This window comes from Sceloporus occidentalis, unplaced genomic scaffold, assembly GCF_023333645.1.
Source record: "Sceloporus occidentalis isolate IW3139 unplaced genomic scaffold, rSceOcc1.0.p SCAF_22, whole genome shotgun sequence".
Classification (NCBI taxonomy): domain Eukaryota; kingdom Metazoa; phylum Chordata; class Lepidosauria; order Squamata; family Phrynosomatidae; genus Sceloporus; species Sceloporus occidentalis.
In genome coordinates this window covers 3,337,002-3,355,179 of record NW_028317002.1, presented here as the reverse complement: position 1 = coordinate 3,355,179, position 18,178 = coordinate 3,337,002, and the positions used below count along the sequence as shown (strand labels likewise).

Here is an 18,178-nt window from a genome sequence, read left to right as displayed (position 1 = left end):
CAGCAGAACGTTCTCCACGGCATCTCCAGACTCTGTCACGTGCTCAGTGTGAACCTGCTTTCATCTGTGAAGAGCACAGGGCCCCAGTGGCGAATATGCCAATCTTGGTGTTCTGGCAAACGCCAAACGTCCTGCAGTGTTGGGCTGTAAGCACAACCCCCACCTGTGGACGTCGGGCCCTCATACCACCCTCATGGAGTCTGTTTCTAACCGTTTGAGTGGACACATGCACAGTCGTGGCCTGCTGGAGGTCATTTTGCAGGGCTCTGGCAGTGCTCCTCCTTGCACAAAGGTGGAGGTAGCAGTCCTGCTGCTGGGTTGCTGCCCTCCTACGGCCTCCTCCACGTCTCCTGATGTACTGGCCTGTCTCCTGGTAGGACCTCCATGCTGCATTACCTGAGCCACTTGTGTGGGTTGTAGACTCCGTCTCATGCTACCACTAGAGTGAAAGTACCGCCAACATTCAAAAGTGACCAAAACATCAGCCAAGAAGCATTGGAACTGAGAAGTAGTCTGTGGCCACCACCTGCAAAACCACTCCTTTATTGGGGGTGTTTTGCTAATTGCCTATAATTTCCACCTGTTGTCTGTTCCATTTGCACAACAGCATGTGGAATTGATTGTCCATCAGTGTTGCTTCCTGAGTGGACAGTGTGATTTCACAGAAGTGTGATTGCTTTTGAGTTACATTGTGTTGTTTAAGTGTTCCCTTTATTTTTTGAGCAGTCTACTTTAGGTTGCCCATAGAAGAGTCTTTAACATACCTTCAGACAGAAACAGTTGAAGCATGAATAAAAACAAAACTCAAAAAGTTCACCATTACAATGCAATTTTACTCAGATTGTGGACACTCCACTTGGTTTAGATTACTGAGCAGATGCAAGAGAAAAATACTGTAAGCAATACATTTTCCTTCTGTAAGGAAGCATTCATCCCACGCTTTGGCCATTATTGTTACACACTTTATTATTCTGGCCTTTTCTTCAACCAATCAAGTTAAAATACACAGGTACATAAAAAAAAAAAAAACGTAAAAAAAAAAAACGTAAAAATGTGAATATCTTTAATTACAATAACCTTTAAAAATATACAATTTACAGCTTTGAAATGCATGTGTTTCTCATAGTTTCTTCCTTGTTTGAAAATTTATTGGGATAAAAGATTCATTACCCTTGATTTTTTTTTATTTTTTAAGTCAATTTCTTTTATTTTCCCTTGAATTTTCAAGGAGGCTTGAGTCATAAAAGCAAAGCTCTCTTTTAAATCTATATTTCCATGCTCTCTGCAAATTTTGTCAAGCCCATCAAACCAAGCAAGTACTTTTTCCAGCTCAGCCTGCACTACCTTCTGCTCATCCAACTCTGCTAAAATTGACTGGGTGGCCATCTTCTCAGCCTTGTACTGCTTCTGTAATGTCTCTGTCTCACTCTGCAGAAGCTGAAATTTTTCTGCACTGTAAGAGTATTGTACTTGGACCTTGTCTTCCGGTAGGACAATATTCCTGGGTATACGTAGTACAAGCTTTAAAAGGCATTTTTCCATTTTCTGGAAGAGGTGATTGAATCGTTCGTTTACGTAGTGGAGATACTTTTCGGTGCTCTCTCGAATCTGGAACTTGCTTATCCTATGCGCTGGAATGCTTTCCAGTTTTTTCATGATAACTCTTTCCACAACCAGGAGCATTTCAAACAAGTAGTCTTGAAAAGTAATATACAGCCTAAGTATACAGGTCTGTGGGGTAAACTCAAAAAATTGTGCCTCATAGCACATTGGAGTAACAGACATTTTGTTTCCAAAAGATGACCTATAAAAATAAACAAGAAAATATGAGTGGGAATACTGGAAATGATCACCTAATTTCAATGCACTCAATTTAACGAGTCTACACTACAGCTCAATGAACAAGACTGTTTGCATATGAATTATAGCAGAGCGCGGCATTAGTAATAGATGCTTGACAGCCATCTAAATTTTATGGTGCATGAAAAGTTTGCTGTAAAATACATTAGTAGCAAAGCTTTTACAGCTATGAAGTTTAACTATACAAGTGGTGAGCTTGTACATACGCAAGCAATATAACAGGTTGTGCCAACTATTACAGGCAGCTTTAGAATAAAATGCATTTCAGATATGTTACCAAACCTAATCCTTACACTATGCTTTGAAAATCAGATGTCACTAGATGGCAGTAGGAGTATAGTTACAGACCTTGTTTCAATAGCCTCTTAACTAAATTGTGCCAGTGTGGCAAAAACAACAGCAACCCCTCTATCAGTATGTGGTCGCAAAAAGCCTTTCATTTCAGGTGCACTGAAAGCAGCATCAGGGAGAGATGTCTATTCACTTCTGGCAAATGTTTCTTTTCAAGAAAACAGATATTTGGGAAAACAACTTGTTGTGAAGACTTTCTAGCATCCACCTGTACTTGTACTACCAACTACATCTACATCTACTACTACTGACCCAAAAGTTTCCAAAATTGAGAGGTGTGGGGTCTTATCTATTCCCCTCTACCTTTGGGCAACTATTGAAAGTTAGTTGTATCTAGGGATTGCACTATGGCATATCAGGGGGGTATACGGCATACCTGGGGAGGACGGAGTGAAATATCAGGGGGTATAAGGCATATAGGGTATATAAGGCATATGTGGGGAGGGTGGAGTGGCATGTCTGGGGGTATGTGACATCTAGGATGTAGTGTGGCAAGCCCGGGCTCAAATGTGCATACCCGGGGGGCAGGTTGGGAAATAAAAACAAGAAATGCATTTTTAACAAAGTTTTTTTATTCTGCCATTTGTTTTTAACATCCTACATTGCTTTATTAAATTGTTTTAAATAAATGAAAAATTTACATTTTTTTATCCAATTAACCCCTTAAGGACCAGGCTGTGTTTTACCTTTTGTACCATTGGGACCGAGGCTGTTTTAACACTTTTGCGGTGTTCGTGTTTAAATGTAATTTTCTCTTCACTCATTTAGTGAACCCACACAAATGATGTTTCTTCAGATACCATTGTTTTAATCATATTATCTAATTTCCCATAAAAAAAATAATAAAATATGATGAAAATCTGACTTTTACCCCAAAAATCTTTTACTCATCCAAAAAAGCTAATGAAAAAACCTACTAAATATATACTACTATTTGTTCTGAGTTTAGAAATACCCAATGTTTTTTTGCTTTTTTCTGCACGTTATGGGGCAATAAGTACAAGTAGCGTTTTGCTATTTCAAAACCATTTTTTCCAAATCTGGTAATTCTTCCCCCCATGTGCCATTTCGGGTATCTTTGAAGCCGGCCAATGCAATTTACCCCATCAAGTCATATATTTTTGAAAACTAGACACCAAGGTATTTCAAATTCTAGAATTTTAACTCTTTCCATGCGCTAATTCTACCACCAGTCTTTGTCAAACTTTGTGGTAGTAATTTATTTTGTGTTTTTTATCGCCAAAATTGCTCTTCAGGTACAGATCCTGGTATACATCACTTTCAAACAACACCCCAATATGTGTTCAGCAACATCTCCCGAGTACAGTCATACCCCCCATGCATGGGTTTGTCGGGTTGTTTGGGAGGTAAAATGCCACATTTAGGAAGTGCACATTTTTTAACTTTGAACTTTTACATCTGGTCATTCTGCCCCCATGTCCTAATAGGACCATCTTTGAAGCCGGCTAATTCAATTTACCCCATCAAACCATATATTTTTGAAAACTAGACACCCCAAGGTATTTCAAATGCTAGTATTTTAACCCTTTCCATGCATGAGATTCTACCACCAGCCTTTGCCACACTTTGTGTTAGTATTTTTTTGGTATTTTTTTTTTTTTTTTTTACACAAATTGTACTTTGGGTATACATTTATAGCTCCAGGTATACGTCACTATCAAACAACACCCTAATATGTGTTCAACAACATCTCTCGAGTACAGTGATACCACCCATGCATGGGTTTGACTGCTGTTTGGGGTTAAAAGGCCACATTTGGGAAGTGCGCTTTTTTTTCCTATTTTGGTCAGTCTGTGCCTATGCCCTATCTTTGAGCCTGGCCACTACAATTTACCTCATAAAACCATATATTTTTGAAAACTAGACACCCCAAGGTACTTAAAATGGTAGTATTTAACCCTTTTCCATGCATCAGATTCTACCACCAGCCTTTGCCACACTTTGTGGTAGTATTTTTTTCCACACAAATTGTACTTTCGGTATAAATTTATAGCTCCAGGTATACGTCACTATCAAACAACACCCTAATGTGTGTTCAGGAACATCTCCCGAGTTCAGTCATACCCCACATGTATGGGTTTGTCTGGTGTTTGGGGTTAAAATGCCACATTTTGGAAGTGCGCTCCCCCCCCATTTCGGTGAGTCTGTGCTTATGCCCTATCTTTGAGCCCGGCCACTCCAATTTACCCCATCAAACCATTCATTTTTTTTTTTTATTAATTAGACACCCCTTGGGTATTGGAAATGCTTTTATTTAAATTTTTCCATGTCAGGATTTTTGGGAAGATACAGCGCTGATTTTAGCACTTGCTCATAATAATAAACTTAATTTTTTTATTTTACTCTTTGGACTTTTTTATTTTTTTTTTTTTTAACATTTTGCTGGAATTGGATAGTTCCTCTAAAGCATAATAATTTTTAAATGTTACCATGTTTTTGTTTTTTTTTTATTTTAAATATTTTACTAATCACATAGTGATTAGAAAGCTGGGCTCCATTGACTTGTATGGTTGAATGCAGTACCTGTATTCAACCTGCAAGTGGAGCCAGAGTTCTCTGGAGGGTCTGGAGACCGTCTAGCGAACTTTTTCAATTTTATTATTTTTTTTCCCGGGCCGCCACCATCTTGCAGATGGCGAAGACTGCATGCAGCTGCGGCTGTGACCGCTCTCCGGAGCGGTCACAGCCCGCCCTGGGGTAAGTATTTGGTGTCGCTGGATGCCTCCTGATCGAGGCATTCCAGCGACACCATTGAAGTTTAGGAGGTGATCGTTGATCGCCTCCTAAACGCTTTTAAAACGGGCGTCCGCCGCCATACAATGTATGGCGGATGTTGACGCCCCGGGAAGGCGCCAGACACGGCCCATCATGCCGATCTAGGTGTTGCTGAATGCCTCGACATCGAGGCATTACAGCAACACCGTTTAAGCTTAGAAAGTGATCGTTGATCACTTTATAAGCTTGTTTAAGTCTCACGACGTGTCAGGCACGTCATAGGTCGTTAAGTGACCGTTTTGCATGACGTGCCTGACCCGGAAATGGACGTTAAGGGGTTAAACGAAAAAATAATCGGCCAACTAATAGATTATGAAATTAATCGTTAGTTGCAGCCCTAGTTGTATCATACATACACACATATATATCTCACACACAGTTTTCTGAAACATCAGTTGGGAAGGACAAATAACCTGGAGCTGTAGTCACCTGCGAGGTGTTTTTACTTTATTTACCGCTAAAATGAAAAATGAACAGATAAATCTCTGGAAACATTACCTGAGCTTAAAGACAGTGTTTCAAAGTGTCCTGGTTGTTGCCACTTTTCCAGACTTCACAAGTTGCCAAATTTCTGTTCAGTCCTTAAAATCCATCTAGCGAGGGGAAAATCCACTATGAAATATTTACCCCCAAAATGCTTTGCTGGCATCTAGAGGACAGCGAGGAAATATAAAAAGCAAACACGATGGGACCCAATTAAATGGAAATGTTTACCTTCATAGTTATTTTTCAATTGCCTAACTTAGGTACAAGCATATGTAGTGCTGGTTGTTGCATTTTGGTGCTGTTAAAAAGTAACAAAATGTAATTTCTTATTGTCAATATTCCCCACAGGTACAAAATGTGCATATCCACTAAAGTAAAGTTGTAAGAAGAGTTTGCCAAAGAATTGTGGTTTTAAGTCTCTATCTTCATTATTCATTCAGAAGGGCCAACAGGGCTTGCCCAGTACATATATATATTAACATACATTATTTTAACAGGTGCAGCATTAACAAACAAATCTAGAAAAAAATAAACCCAGAACTTAGTTCTCCGGCAAACACTTTTGGAAAAAGCCAGTGGATGTGCCTACAGAGGTAAAGGCAGAATTGCGCACAAAGCTGAGCGCACACTCACAATTCACCTGCGACAATGTATTTGTACAATTTAACCGCTACTGTACAACGCTTACGTTTGACATTTTCCTACACAAGCGAGGAGCCAGAGAGTCAAATCCGGGAGCAAGTGATATGTAAGTGCCACAGAGAAGCACATATTTAGAGATTAATATCAAATAGCACAAAGTGTTAGGAGCTAAAACTCTAACAACCAATCAGTAGCAAAAACCAGACTACAGCACAGAAGTGAAGCGTATTTAAACGAAAATGCTTATTAAGGTAGTGAAAAAAAAAAAGCATTATTTTTTGGCTGTCATATTTCCCCTTTAATGTACATGCACTGTTATACATGCATTATTTTGCCTTTTAGAGCTGTAGGACACAGGGATACACGCGTCCAGCCAAACATGCTGAGCAATCTTAAGTCATAAAAAGGGGACAGGTAGAGTTTCAAAATGATAAAATGCTCGTCAAAAAGAGAGGATCTCGGAACATGTGCTTTGCCAGGAAACCCCAAATTATCAATGCTAAGAAAAAAAACCAAAACAATTTTCTAGGTTGTTACCCTACAAACACTACTACTACATTAAATCCGTGAGAAGAAACCAAGCAAAAACAGGGTCAGAGGAAACTACAGCCACAAATGACACTATGGATAAAGTAACGGGGAATGTGACAAACAGCGGTACTACTAACTGGAGAAATCGCGGGAGAACAGTACACATTATAGCGACACCACCTGTTCTCTAGCCCCCTACCTACTCCGTACGTTACCGCCAGTCCTTCTTCCCGCCAGGCCGTCTCCAAACAACTCAGGCGGACTGAGGTAAGCAACAGCTGATTGGATACTTCTCCTAGCCAATAACATGCTCCTCAACGCACGTCTGAGGTACTTTCCAGTTACGCAAGTACCATAGAGTAGCCAAGAGAGTCCATATTTAATCCTGGCGCTGTGGACCAATGGCAGTTTTTTTTCCTGGTCGATGTAGGTTTTGGTGAGCACTTTCATATAGTATATTCACGCTAAGCTATTTCAGGTCTGATTGTGCACCAAAATGACTTTCCTCAAAAAGATGTACACAGTTAACAATGAGTTCAGAGCTAATGTATCGTGACATAACGTCAACGTGAATTTCAAAACACTAGAGACAACGCAATCACCAGACTTGTTTACATAAAATCCTTCTCCAAACCTCTGTACAAATTCATTTGGCAGTCGAAATCCCCCGGAAGATCAGATTAAATGGAGGTTTACGAAAATGTCTGGTTCCGAATTGCCTTTTGATTTTAAATAGTGAATCGGGACGGTACTTTGACTTTTGTGTTTTGTGCTCGTATTACCCAGAAGCCTCACGAATTGTTTGTCAGCCAATGATAGCAGGTCACCTACGATTACGCGGACCAATCACAGGAAGACGTGACATAGCGGGCTCAGTAGGCTGACTCGAGAGGAGACGCAGCCAATCAGATGGGAGATTGTAAATATTGCTTTGCGTCTATTGGCTGGATCCTGTATAGGCATTTGTCAGCGCTAGCAAGGCGCTGGATAAGCACAGGCAGGCGATGAGAGTGGGGGAGACAGCAAAATGGCGTATCAGACTTTCCGACAGGAGTATATGCAGATACCGCCTGTGACTAGAGCTTACACCACGGCATGTGTGCTCACCACTGCGGTAGTTGTAAGTATCGGGACGGGTTTACGGCAGGCTGGGCTCATGGGACACAGAAGCAATAGGACAGTAGCTCAGGTTGGATCCCAGCCATTCTCCACTGTAGTGACAGCTCAGCCACTAAGCATCTCCTGTGTATTTTGTGCTCTGCCTTTCTTTATAGGATGCATAGCTGAAGCAAATAACCAGTTGATCAGCTGGTATTGCTGTTGTGCACACGTGACAGTTTTGGAAAACTTTATGCATCGTGTCTGGCAGACTGGTGGATCTGTGGGTAGTGATGAAACCTACACGTTGCCCCTTTGCGTCAACACCACTGAATATATGAGATATCACCCAATCATTTGGTGTTGGGGAGGTATTTTAGTTGCACCTTCCGTTAATAATGTGAATGTCAATGCTCAGCCTTTCTGAACGCTAACGAAAAGCAGCTGACAACCTCTGCTAAATCCTTCTGATCTGAGTTCTTAGTGTGCGTAAGTGGACGGCAAAATTATTTTCAACGTTGCGCCCCTGGTATTTCTTTTCCCAAACCTGCACTGACAGTATCCACTTTTCATATATTGCTCATATTCCAGTGGTTTTCTTACATGTACCATAGTTTTTTTTATGTTGTATATTATTATCTTTTATTCATATAGCGCCAACAATTTACGCAGTGCTTCATACAATACATATATTCAAGGGGTATGACAAGATGTACTTATGTAAGTATGGCGTGCTTATGCCAAGAACGAAGGCGCCACACGCTTCTTGAGTCTCTGCAAACCAGTATATTTTACAGTATATTAACATACAAAATCAAGCTTTGAAGCTCTACTCTCACGCAAATACCCATATACATACCCAAGATACATTCGACAATAATTTTTACTGCCTCAAATGAAAAGAAAAGGAAAAAAAACACTACTGTTTAATTTTAGAGTTTCTGACTTTTATGATAACGTATGTTTTAGCCGTAGTGGCCAAACAAGATGCAATTCGAAAGCAGATGTGTTTTTCCGGCAGAGGAGTTTTTTTTTTTTTATTATTATAATTTCATTTTTATTTGAATGCAGCTACCACATAGCCATAATAATGTGTGTACAGGAAGGGTTAATTAACCATGACACAATCGGATGTTCCAGTCCTGTGGGCAAACATTGGCTACGGTTTGGTGACAATACCAACGCAATCCGCACACCTACTTGGTGTGCCTGGCAAGGTGTATTCTTCACAAACTCAAAAATCAAACAAATTTGATCATTTACAGAATAAGGATGTGCTGTTGGGTGAAGTTATTTACAGTCGGCTCAAGCTGACTGCTGAAAAAGTTGACCTTGTTTCCAATGCCGGAAGTTTTGAAAATCATTCAAGGATATAAGCAAGTGGCAGGTAATTAGGAGAAAAGCAACGTAGTGTTCTTGACGGCAGCTTTTTCTTTCCTGTGTAGAGAGTTAGTGGGTGGTTAATGCATACGTAGATAATGAAATGTTTGCTGTGAGAGAGGGATTAGGGATGGTGTTTAATTGATTTGGCAGGCGTATCTAGTTGTTGAAGTAGAGTTGGCTTTAATGGAGCAGCTCATGTATTGAGTATAGTGCAGCATCTTAGCTATTCATCGCGAAGTTCCACTTAAATGGCTTAATTTACTCTTGTATTTGTTTAAGACTTAGCAAACAGCTCGGTGGGTGACTTGAAACTTTAAGCTCTGCAAGTCAGTTGAAGAGTTGCTGTCTGTTGAGTTCATCTCCGTGACCGTATAACGCTTATAACATAAGCATGATATTGCATAGTTAGAGATCCATTTCTCTGCTGTCTGTTGGGAGTCCCCTTGGGCAATGATATGTCTGATTTTCTGTGTTGCGCCGGTGTTAAAAAGCTTGCACGTGAGAACATTTTAAGATCAAACAAACCTGTCTAATATGGTGTTTAAGAGGCACTTCTTCTTTCTTTCTTTTTTTACCTGATAATAGCCAAAATTGAATTTTTTTTGTTATAGTTAGGTTTTGCGATTTCTACATTGAGATATATACCAGTTTTTTATTTTGGAAGCAATGTTTCCTGTCCTTATAATTAAAGCTCACTTCTTCTTTTTGTTCTTTCAGCAATTAGAGCTTATAACACCTTTTCAGCTGTACTTCAACCCAGATTTGATATTTAGACATTATCAGGTAAGCATTTTTTTCTCATAATTTTTTGTTTGTTTTTGCAGTCGGTATATTGCGATCTCGTAAAACCAACGCTATTGTACTTATTAATGGATTGGAATCAGAAAAAAAAGAACTATTTTCCTTTTCAATGTAATCGTTTTTAAACCTTTGATGTAGTTCATATCTAGGCACCACATTCCATCCCATGACATTTTTGAGAATCCATAAAACTATAGAAAACAGGACAAAATAACATGAGAAATTAGAAGCCAGTTGTAACAGCTAAGAGCTTTGGCTAACTGGGAATTGTCTGACTCTTGTCTAGATAAAATATGTTGCACGGTTATATGTTTAACACATACAAAAACATTAAAAGGTAGCATGGCTTTTATCGGGTAAAGTATGGTCCACTGTTTTTTTTTTTATATATATATATATATATATATATATATATATATATATATATATATATATATATATATATATATAAATTTGACACTATTGAATTTGCTCATTTATAAGACAACCCCTCATAATTTGAATATTAATTTAGAAAAAAGGGGGGGCCTGAATATAAGACTACCCTATAAGAAAAAAGTTTTAGTAGTAAATATTAGGGCTGCAACTAACGATTATTTTAATAATCGATTAGTTGGCCGATTATTTTTTTCGATTAGTCGGATAAAAAAATTTAATTTTTTTTCAATTTAAAATAATGTAATAAAAAACGTACAATTTACACTTTCATCTCTTTATCACAATGGCCTCTCTCTATTCACCTTCTTATTTTACTGACATAATAATAAAAGCGACAAGAACCCAAACAGTGTTTCTCAAACTAGGTTTTAATACAGTTATTAGTAAATATTAATTCATATGTTAACTATTTTTCATATTTAATAAAAACTATGAGAAAAAAAGCCTTGTTTAAATTTTTTTTATTTACCAAACTGCCCCCGGTTATGCACATCTGACCCCCAGCTTGCCACTCTGCCCCCATATATGCCTTATACCTCTTATATGCCAGTGATATGCAACCGAGCCCCCTGATATACCTTTTACCCCCAGATATGTTTTATGCCCCCCTGATATGCCTAATATTGATATGCCTTATACCCCCTATATGCCACTGAGCCCCCTGATATACCTTTTACCCCCAGATATGTTTTATGCCCCCCTGATATGCCTAATATTGATATGCCTTATACCCCCCATACACCACTATAACTCACCCATACACCACTCTGGCTCCTCCCCCTCCCATACACCACTCTGGCTCCTCCCCCTCCCATACACCACTCTGGCTCCTCCCCCTCCCATACACCACTCTGGCTCCTCCCCCCTCCCATACACCACTCTGGCTCCTCCCCCCTCCCATACTCCACTCTGGCTCCTCCCCCTCCCATACTCCACTCTGGCTCCTCCCCCTCCCATACTCCACTCTGCCCCCTCCCATACACCACTCTGCCTCCTCCCCCCTCCCATACACCGCTCTGCCTCTCTACCCGGCTCCGTTACTGACAGGAACTTTCACTGCAGCTTCATAGAAGCCTCAGCGTAAGTGAAGGTGAGTAACGGAGGCTGTCTGTGCGCATCGTTTAGACCCCCACCGGCTGACAGAGAGGATGATCCTCTGTCAGCCGGTGGGGGGTCTAAACGATGCGCACAGACAGCCTCCGTTACTGCCCTTCACTTACGCTGAGGCTTCTATGAAGTCAGTAACGGAGCCGGGTAGAGAGGCAGAGTGATGTATGGGAGGGGCAGAGAGACGGAAGTGAGAGACCGGCCAACAGTGAGGGGAATCCAGGTCCCCTGCAGCGTTGCGGGGGATCTGGATTCTAGTGTTATAATCCAATCTCTGTTTGAGGTCGGATTATAATTTTTATAATCGATAAAAATCGATTCGATTAATCGATAATGAAAATCGTTGACAATGATTTTCATTATTGATTATTATCGATTTTATCGATTAGTTGTTTCAGCCCTAGTAAATATTCACATGTAAACTTTTTTCATATTTAATAAAAACTGTTTTTGCAAGTTCTGCCCCCCCCCCCCGGTTATGCACATCTGCCCCACAGCTTGATACTCTGCCCCCCAGATATGCCTTATACCCCCCTATATGCCACTCTGCTTCCCTGATATGCCTTATACCCATATATGCCACTCTGCCTCCCTGATATGCCTTATACCCACCATTTACCACTCTGCCCCAGATATGCTTTATTCCTCCTATTTTCCCATCTGCCCCCCCCCCCGACTTATCGATGCATCCCAAGACTTGTCCCCCGTTTTCCAGACTCTCTGGTGTCAAGTGGGTGCAGCCGGTAGACAAACTTTCGTCGGGGCTTCTGTGACAGGGCACCGGCGTGACAGGACCTTCCCGTGCTCAGTCATAGAAGCTCCGGCAGAAGTCCCTGGTAGCAGCGGAGGTTGTCTCCGCGTACCGCACAGTCGTTCACTGGCTGCTAGAGAGGAGGGTTTAGGTCCTCTGCAATGCTCCTCTCTGGCAGCCTGTGAAACTTCTATGCGATGCGCATAGACAACCTCCGCTGCTGCTGGCCGGTACTTCCACCGGGGCTTCTATGGTGGAGCACCAGAAGGTCATGTCACTCTGGTGCTCTGTCATAGAAGCCCCAGCTGCCAGAGAGGAGGATCCAGGTCCCCTGCAGTGCTGCGGGAGATGTGGCTCTTAGTCTTGTAGTCAGACCCCTGTTTGAATATAAGACGAGGGGTATTTGCTCGGGGGGGGGAACCTTGTTTTATAATTGAGCAAATAGGGTATATAAGAATAGTGGTTCAACACACATGATACAAATGAATACATTTCCATCGTACCTGTGGGTGTTATAGATTTCTTTAGACAAATTCTTTACAGTGTTTTGTTAATATTTGCCTTTTTTTTTATATAGGGAAGCGTCATAATGCTAAAGTGTGTGGACACCCCTCCTAATTATCGAGTTAAGGTGTTTCAGCCACACACATTGCAAACGTGCACTTAGGCATGCCATCTCCCTACACAAACATTGTCAGTAGAATGAGTCATATTGAAGAATTCCGTGACTTTGAACTTGTCACTTTCATAGGATGCATATCCATTTGTGAAATTTCTGTGCTATCATTGTAAAGTGGAAGCGTCTAGGAGTAACAGCAGCTTAGCCGCAAAGCAGTAGACCACACATACTCACAGAGCAGTGCTGCTAAATGCTGAAGCACAAAAATTGCCTGTCCTCTGTAGTATCGCTCCCTAAAGAGTTCCAAAATGCCTCTGGAAGCAACATCCGCTCAAGCACTGTGCATCAGGAGCTTCATGAAATGTGTTTCCATGGCCGAGCAGCTGCACACAAGCCACAGATCACTGTCAGCTGGTGTGGTGTAAAGCAAACCTACTCTTCACTATCTGCAGGTTTGGTGGATGCCAGGAGAACGCTACCTACTGGAATGCATAGTGTCTACTGTAAAGTTTCGTGGAGGGTTAGTGGTCAGGGGCCCACTAGGTTTGGTTAGGCCCCTTACTTTTCATGAAGTAATATTAATGCTACTGCATACAAAGACATTTTAGACAATTGTATGCATCCAGTCCTAAAGATTGTGGGCTTTTTTTTCTACAATGTGAAATGCAATTTATTGTAAGTCATAATGTATGTATGTCTAACTTGTTTTTTTTTTTTTTTCATTTCTTGAAAACAGGTATGGCGATTAATAACAAACTTCTTGTTTTTTGGATCAATCGGATTCAATTTTTTATTTAATATGATTTTTTTGTATCCTTTTTAATATTACCATCTTATTTAAAGATGATTAATTTATAACCACAGCTGCACATTTCATTAGACCTCCTATATTCACGGTTCTAAATGGACAATGTTGATTTAGACTTGGGGAACCATGTTTGAGAACAGCAAAAACTACCTGACCTCTGATCTGAAGACATACAGTGGCATCAAAAAGTAAATGAATGCTTTGGAGCTACCTAGTTTTCTGCATTAATTGTTAATAAAATATGATTTGGTCTACATCCAAGTCACAAGTATAGACAAACACAATGTGCTTAAATGAATAACCAACAAACAATGTTAACCCCTTAATGACAGCCCGTAGTTTCAATGGGTTTAGGGACCGCCCATTGTCCTTACGGGGTTAATCTTTAATCTCGTTACCAAACACGCCCGTTAAACATTCAGAGTGCTAGTGGAAAAAGTAAGTGAACCCTTGGATTTAATAATAATCCTAAATAACCTCCTTTGGCAGCAATAAATTTAAACAAGCGCTTCTGGTAGATATGATCAGACCTGTGGGATATTCAGGAGGGATTTTAGACCATCTTTCCTTACAGAACTGCTTAATATCAGCCATGTTCCTAGGATACCTGGGGTTGTCTTGAGGTCATTCCACTGCATCTCTAATGCAGGGCTCGACAAATCCCAGGTCGCCATGGCGAATTTTGTCCTGGCGCCTAGGAGTTTGTCAGCCTCTTACATCCACAAAAAAATGCCCCCGCGTCGCCACGCTGGGGCGCTGCTGCTGCTGTCTGCCCAGGAGTCTGGGCAGACAGCACAGCCACTCAGAGCCCGCCCCCGAGCCTGAGATCCCTCCCACGGAGTAATCCTGTAGGCTGAAACCACGATTGCAGGAAAACCGTTGCCACAGGCAGCTTCAGGAAAGGGGCTTCAGTGTTGATTGGGTCCCCACACAAGTGTGGGGACCTGACACAACACCCCTCTGCTGCCTGATCGCTCCATGAGAGCAGCAGGGCAGCGTTAACCCCTTCAATGCCGCGATCGTGGCATTTAGGGGTTAATTCCCGTTTTGTTAGGGGCTCTGCTGCTGGTGGTCTGCCTGGAAGCCCAGGCAGACCAGCAACAGAAAAAACGAGCCCCCACAAGCCCTTTGATGATTTCTGTAGGCATGGAAGCCTACAGCAGTCATCAGAGACTTCCCCCTGCAATTGCTTCCCAGCTGCCAGAGGCAGCTTCAGGGACAGGGGGAGAGGGTTCTTCGGTCTCCACATGAGTGTGGAGACCAGCCCCAACACCCCCCTGCTGCCTGATCACTCCATGAGAGCGACAGTGCAGCGTTAACCCCTTCAATTCCACAATTGTGTATAACACATTTGTGGCATTGCAGGGGTTAACATTTGTCCCCACAAGCTTGTGGGGACTAAATATCAGTCAATGCTGTGCTCCAATGGAACATCAGCATTGAAAGTGTTAAAAAAAATAAAATATATATATATATATATATATATATATATATATATATATATATATATATATATATATATATATATATATATATATATATATATATAAAAAAAAGCACTGACCTGAAAGTCCAGGGTGCTTCCCGGTCAAATGCTGTGAGTTTAGTAAGTGGGCTGATGATGATGATCAGATCACTCCTACCCAACTGTTGGTTTAAAAAAAAATTCTGGCTCCTAACTATTTTTAGCTGGCGCCTAGATTCACAACAAATTTGTGAAGCCCTGCTCTAATGGGTTCTCTAAGGTCTGGGCTCTGACACTTTGGGAGCAGCACCAAGACAAATCATACCAGTCTGCAAGGCACGTGTGTGTGTGTGTGTGTATATGTGTATGTGTAATATATATATATATATATATATACACATACACATGTGTGTGTATATATATATATATACCCTCTTCCATATTCTTGTATTTATTCTTTTATAGAGCCTAATTTTCTCCGGTATTGTTTTTTCTTAACGTGACATGCTCACTACAGATATAGATACTGCAGGATGCTTGAAGAAGGATCATTCCGTGGTCGGACTGCAGATTTTGTATTTATGTTCCTGTTTGGTGGTCTTCTAATGGCTGTATCCTTTTTCAGCAAGAGATGCACATGTTTTATTTAAATGTTACTGGACTACAATTGCAAACTTCCTGTTCTTTGCTTAATCAAAAAGAAGGAAGATCCCAACAGAATAAGCAATTTCTTGTTGCTAATCTTCCTAATATGTGTTGGCAGAATTGCAGAAATCGCCTATTAGCGTCACATAGCGTTCTAAGCATACTTCTAGTATTTGCATTTACACTGCTTGTTGGGTATCACTGAAACCCTTCTGACCCGAGCTCACACCACAGCTATGAACTTTGCTGGATTAAGGATCACATACAGTGTGCCCATCTGTATTCACAATTACTTTTTTAAATACTCTTGTGTATATTTAAAAGTGACTTTACAAAGCAAAGAAATATACATTTATATATATATATATATATATATTTATTTAATTTTTTAGCTGTATGATTTTTCACTCATGTATGCAGTACAACATAATGTATGTATGTCTGAAATACAATTTCAGAATTGCTTTGAGGCCCCTTGTGCATATGCTGCTGCCATTGGCTGCTTTAAGCTCCATTGCGGCATTGTTTTTTTGTTTTTTTTTTTAACACAGTCATGTTAAAAGTAACACTTTATTATGCATTTGTGTGTGCAGTGGTTGTCTGGGATGGTAGGCTATCCCATTTAAGTGCTTGGTAATATACAGTGTCCATAACAGAGCTCCTTAATGTTTTTTTCCAGATATTTGGATTGTTTGTCAATCTAGTTTTCTTAGGCCAAGCATTCACAATAATGCTTGTTTACGTGTGGAGCAGAAGGAATCCCTATGTCCGCATGAACTTCTTTGGTCTACTCAACTTTCAAGCACCATTCCTGCCCTGGGTCCTCATGGGTTTTTCATTGTTACTGGGAAATTCCATTATTGTGGATCTTCTAGGTAAGTATATTCTGCGATGGCAACGGAACCCCAACCCCAAAACTTTCTAATGTAAAATGTTGTGCTTTGGGATCATCTCTTGTCAGCCAACTGCTTTGTTGGATTTATTTTAGGTATTGCAGTTGGGCACATATATTTCTTTCTAGAAGATGTGTTCCCCAACCAGCCTGGAGGAGGAAGGATTCTTAAAACCCCATACATTTTGTAAGTATAAATATTTCTTAAACCTGTATATAAGGAGTTTGTCTATAAAATAAATATATTTTCTTTTATTTAATAAATGCCTCCCAAAATTAACACAGAAACTACGGTTGATGAGAACCCTGCCTGTGAGGTTACCATCTAGCCTTATGGCACTCTTATACAAAGTTCCTGGCAAGAATTGTGGGTTTATGAGGGCCATGCTCTTGATTTCTAAAGAAATCTGGGTAATTGAAACAAAAGGAGGGATGAAAAGACATAACAGTAGTTCTCCTAAGCAGTAATTAAGGGTAAGTGGTTTCAGGATCCAATATAACAGGGGCGTCCAACATGCGGCCCGCGGGCCAAATGCCGCCCGCGTGACCTCGAGGTGCGGCCCGCGTGAGATCGGCAGCTAGGATCACAAGAGCCCTGCTGCTTACTTGTGGGAGGGTCTATTCTCTGCTCCAGTCCTGCCTCCTCTGTGGGGCGAATGAGGGAGGCCGCGCCCCCTGCTGAAGTCTGTGAGCGGCATCGAGAGCTGTAGAGCAGGTAAGGGGGTGGGGGAGGTTGTGTGAATGAGTATGCCTGATTGTCAGTGATTGAGGGAATGAATCTGTGAATGAATGAATTTGTGTGTGTGTGTGTGTGATAGCATGGATGTGTAAGTTCTGGAACCTAGGCATGATGGGACTGTGATTGCTGTTAGCAATCACACTCCTATCATGCCAAGTCAGCCAGTACATGCTGAAACCTGGCTAGCTGCCCCCCTTGTGTATCGATGCAGCCAGCAGTATGGGGTCTGCACTTACAGCCACCCTGTACCAGCATGTACTGGCTGACTTGGGATGATAGGAGTGTGATTGCTAACAGCTAACAGCAATCACAGTCCCATCATGCCTAGGTTCCAGCATTTACTGGTTGCCTGGGTATAAAAAGAGTGTGTTTGCTGTTAGCAATCCCACTCCTATCATGCCAAGTCAGTCAGTTCATGCTGAAACCTGGCTAGCTGCCCCCCTTGTGTATTGATGCTGCCAGCAGTATGGGATCTGCACTTACAGCCACCCTGTACCAGCATGTACTGGCTGACTTGGGATGATAGGAGTGTGATTGCTAAACAGCTAACAGCAATCACAGTCCCATCATGCCTAGGTTCCAGCATTTACTGGTTGCCTGGGTATAAAAAGAGTGCGTTTGCTGTTGGCATGATAGGAGTGTGATTGCTAAGTCATATTGTTGATTTTTTTTGTCCAATTGTCGTGTGTTACTTTTAATAAAAGTTTGGTTACACACTAAAATTGGACAAAAAATACCGGTACAATGCCCAGCCAACCAGTACATG

The 18,178-nt window shown here is 41.1% G+C and overlaps 2 protein-coding genes across 2 annotated transcripts; one reads left to right on the top strand and one right to left on the bottom strand.

Moving 5' to 3' along the window:
• Positions 1 to 1,146: 1,146 nt before the first annotated feature.
• On the bottom strand, positions 1,147 to 1,785 carry MIS12 (MIS12 kinetochore complex component). The gene has a single exon (XM_089484467.1). It carries the CDS (start codon positions 1,783 to 1,785, stop codon positions 1,147 to 1,149), a length of 639 nt encoding a protein of 212 aa, XP_089340593.1.
• A 5,908-nt stretch (positions 1,786 to 7,693) lies between these two features.
• On the top strand, positions 7,694 to 16,864 carry LOC149300894 (derlin-2-like). The gene is made up of 6 exons (XM_089484643.1): positions 7,694 to 7,786; positions 9,865 to 9,930; positions 13,600 to 13,673; positions 15,654 to 15,747; positions 16,461 to 16,656; positions 16,770 to 16,864. The coding sequence occupies exons 1-6, from the start codon at positions 7,694 to 7,696 to the stop codon at positions 16,862 to 16,864; spliced, it is 618 nt and encodes a 205-aa protein (XP_089340769.1).
• Positions 16,865 to 18,178: the final 1,314 nt, after the last annotated feature.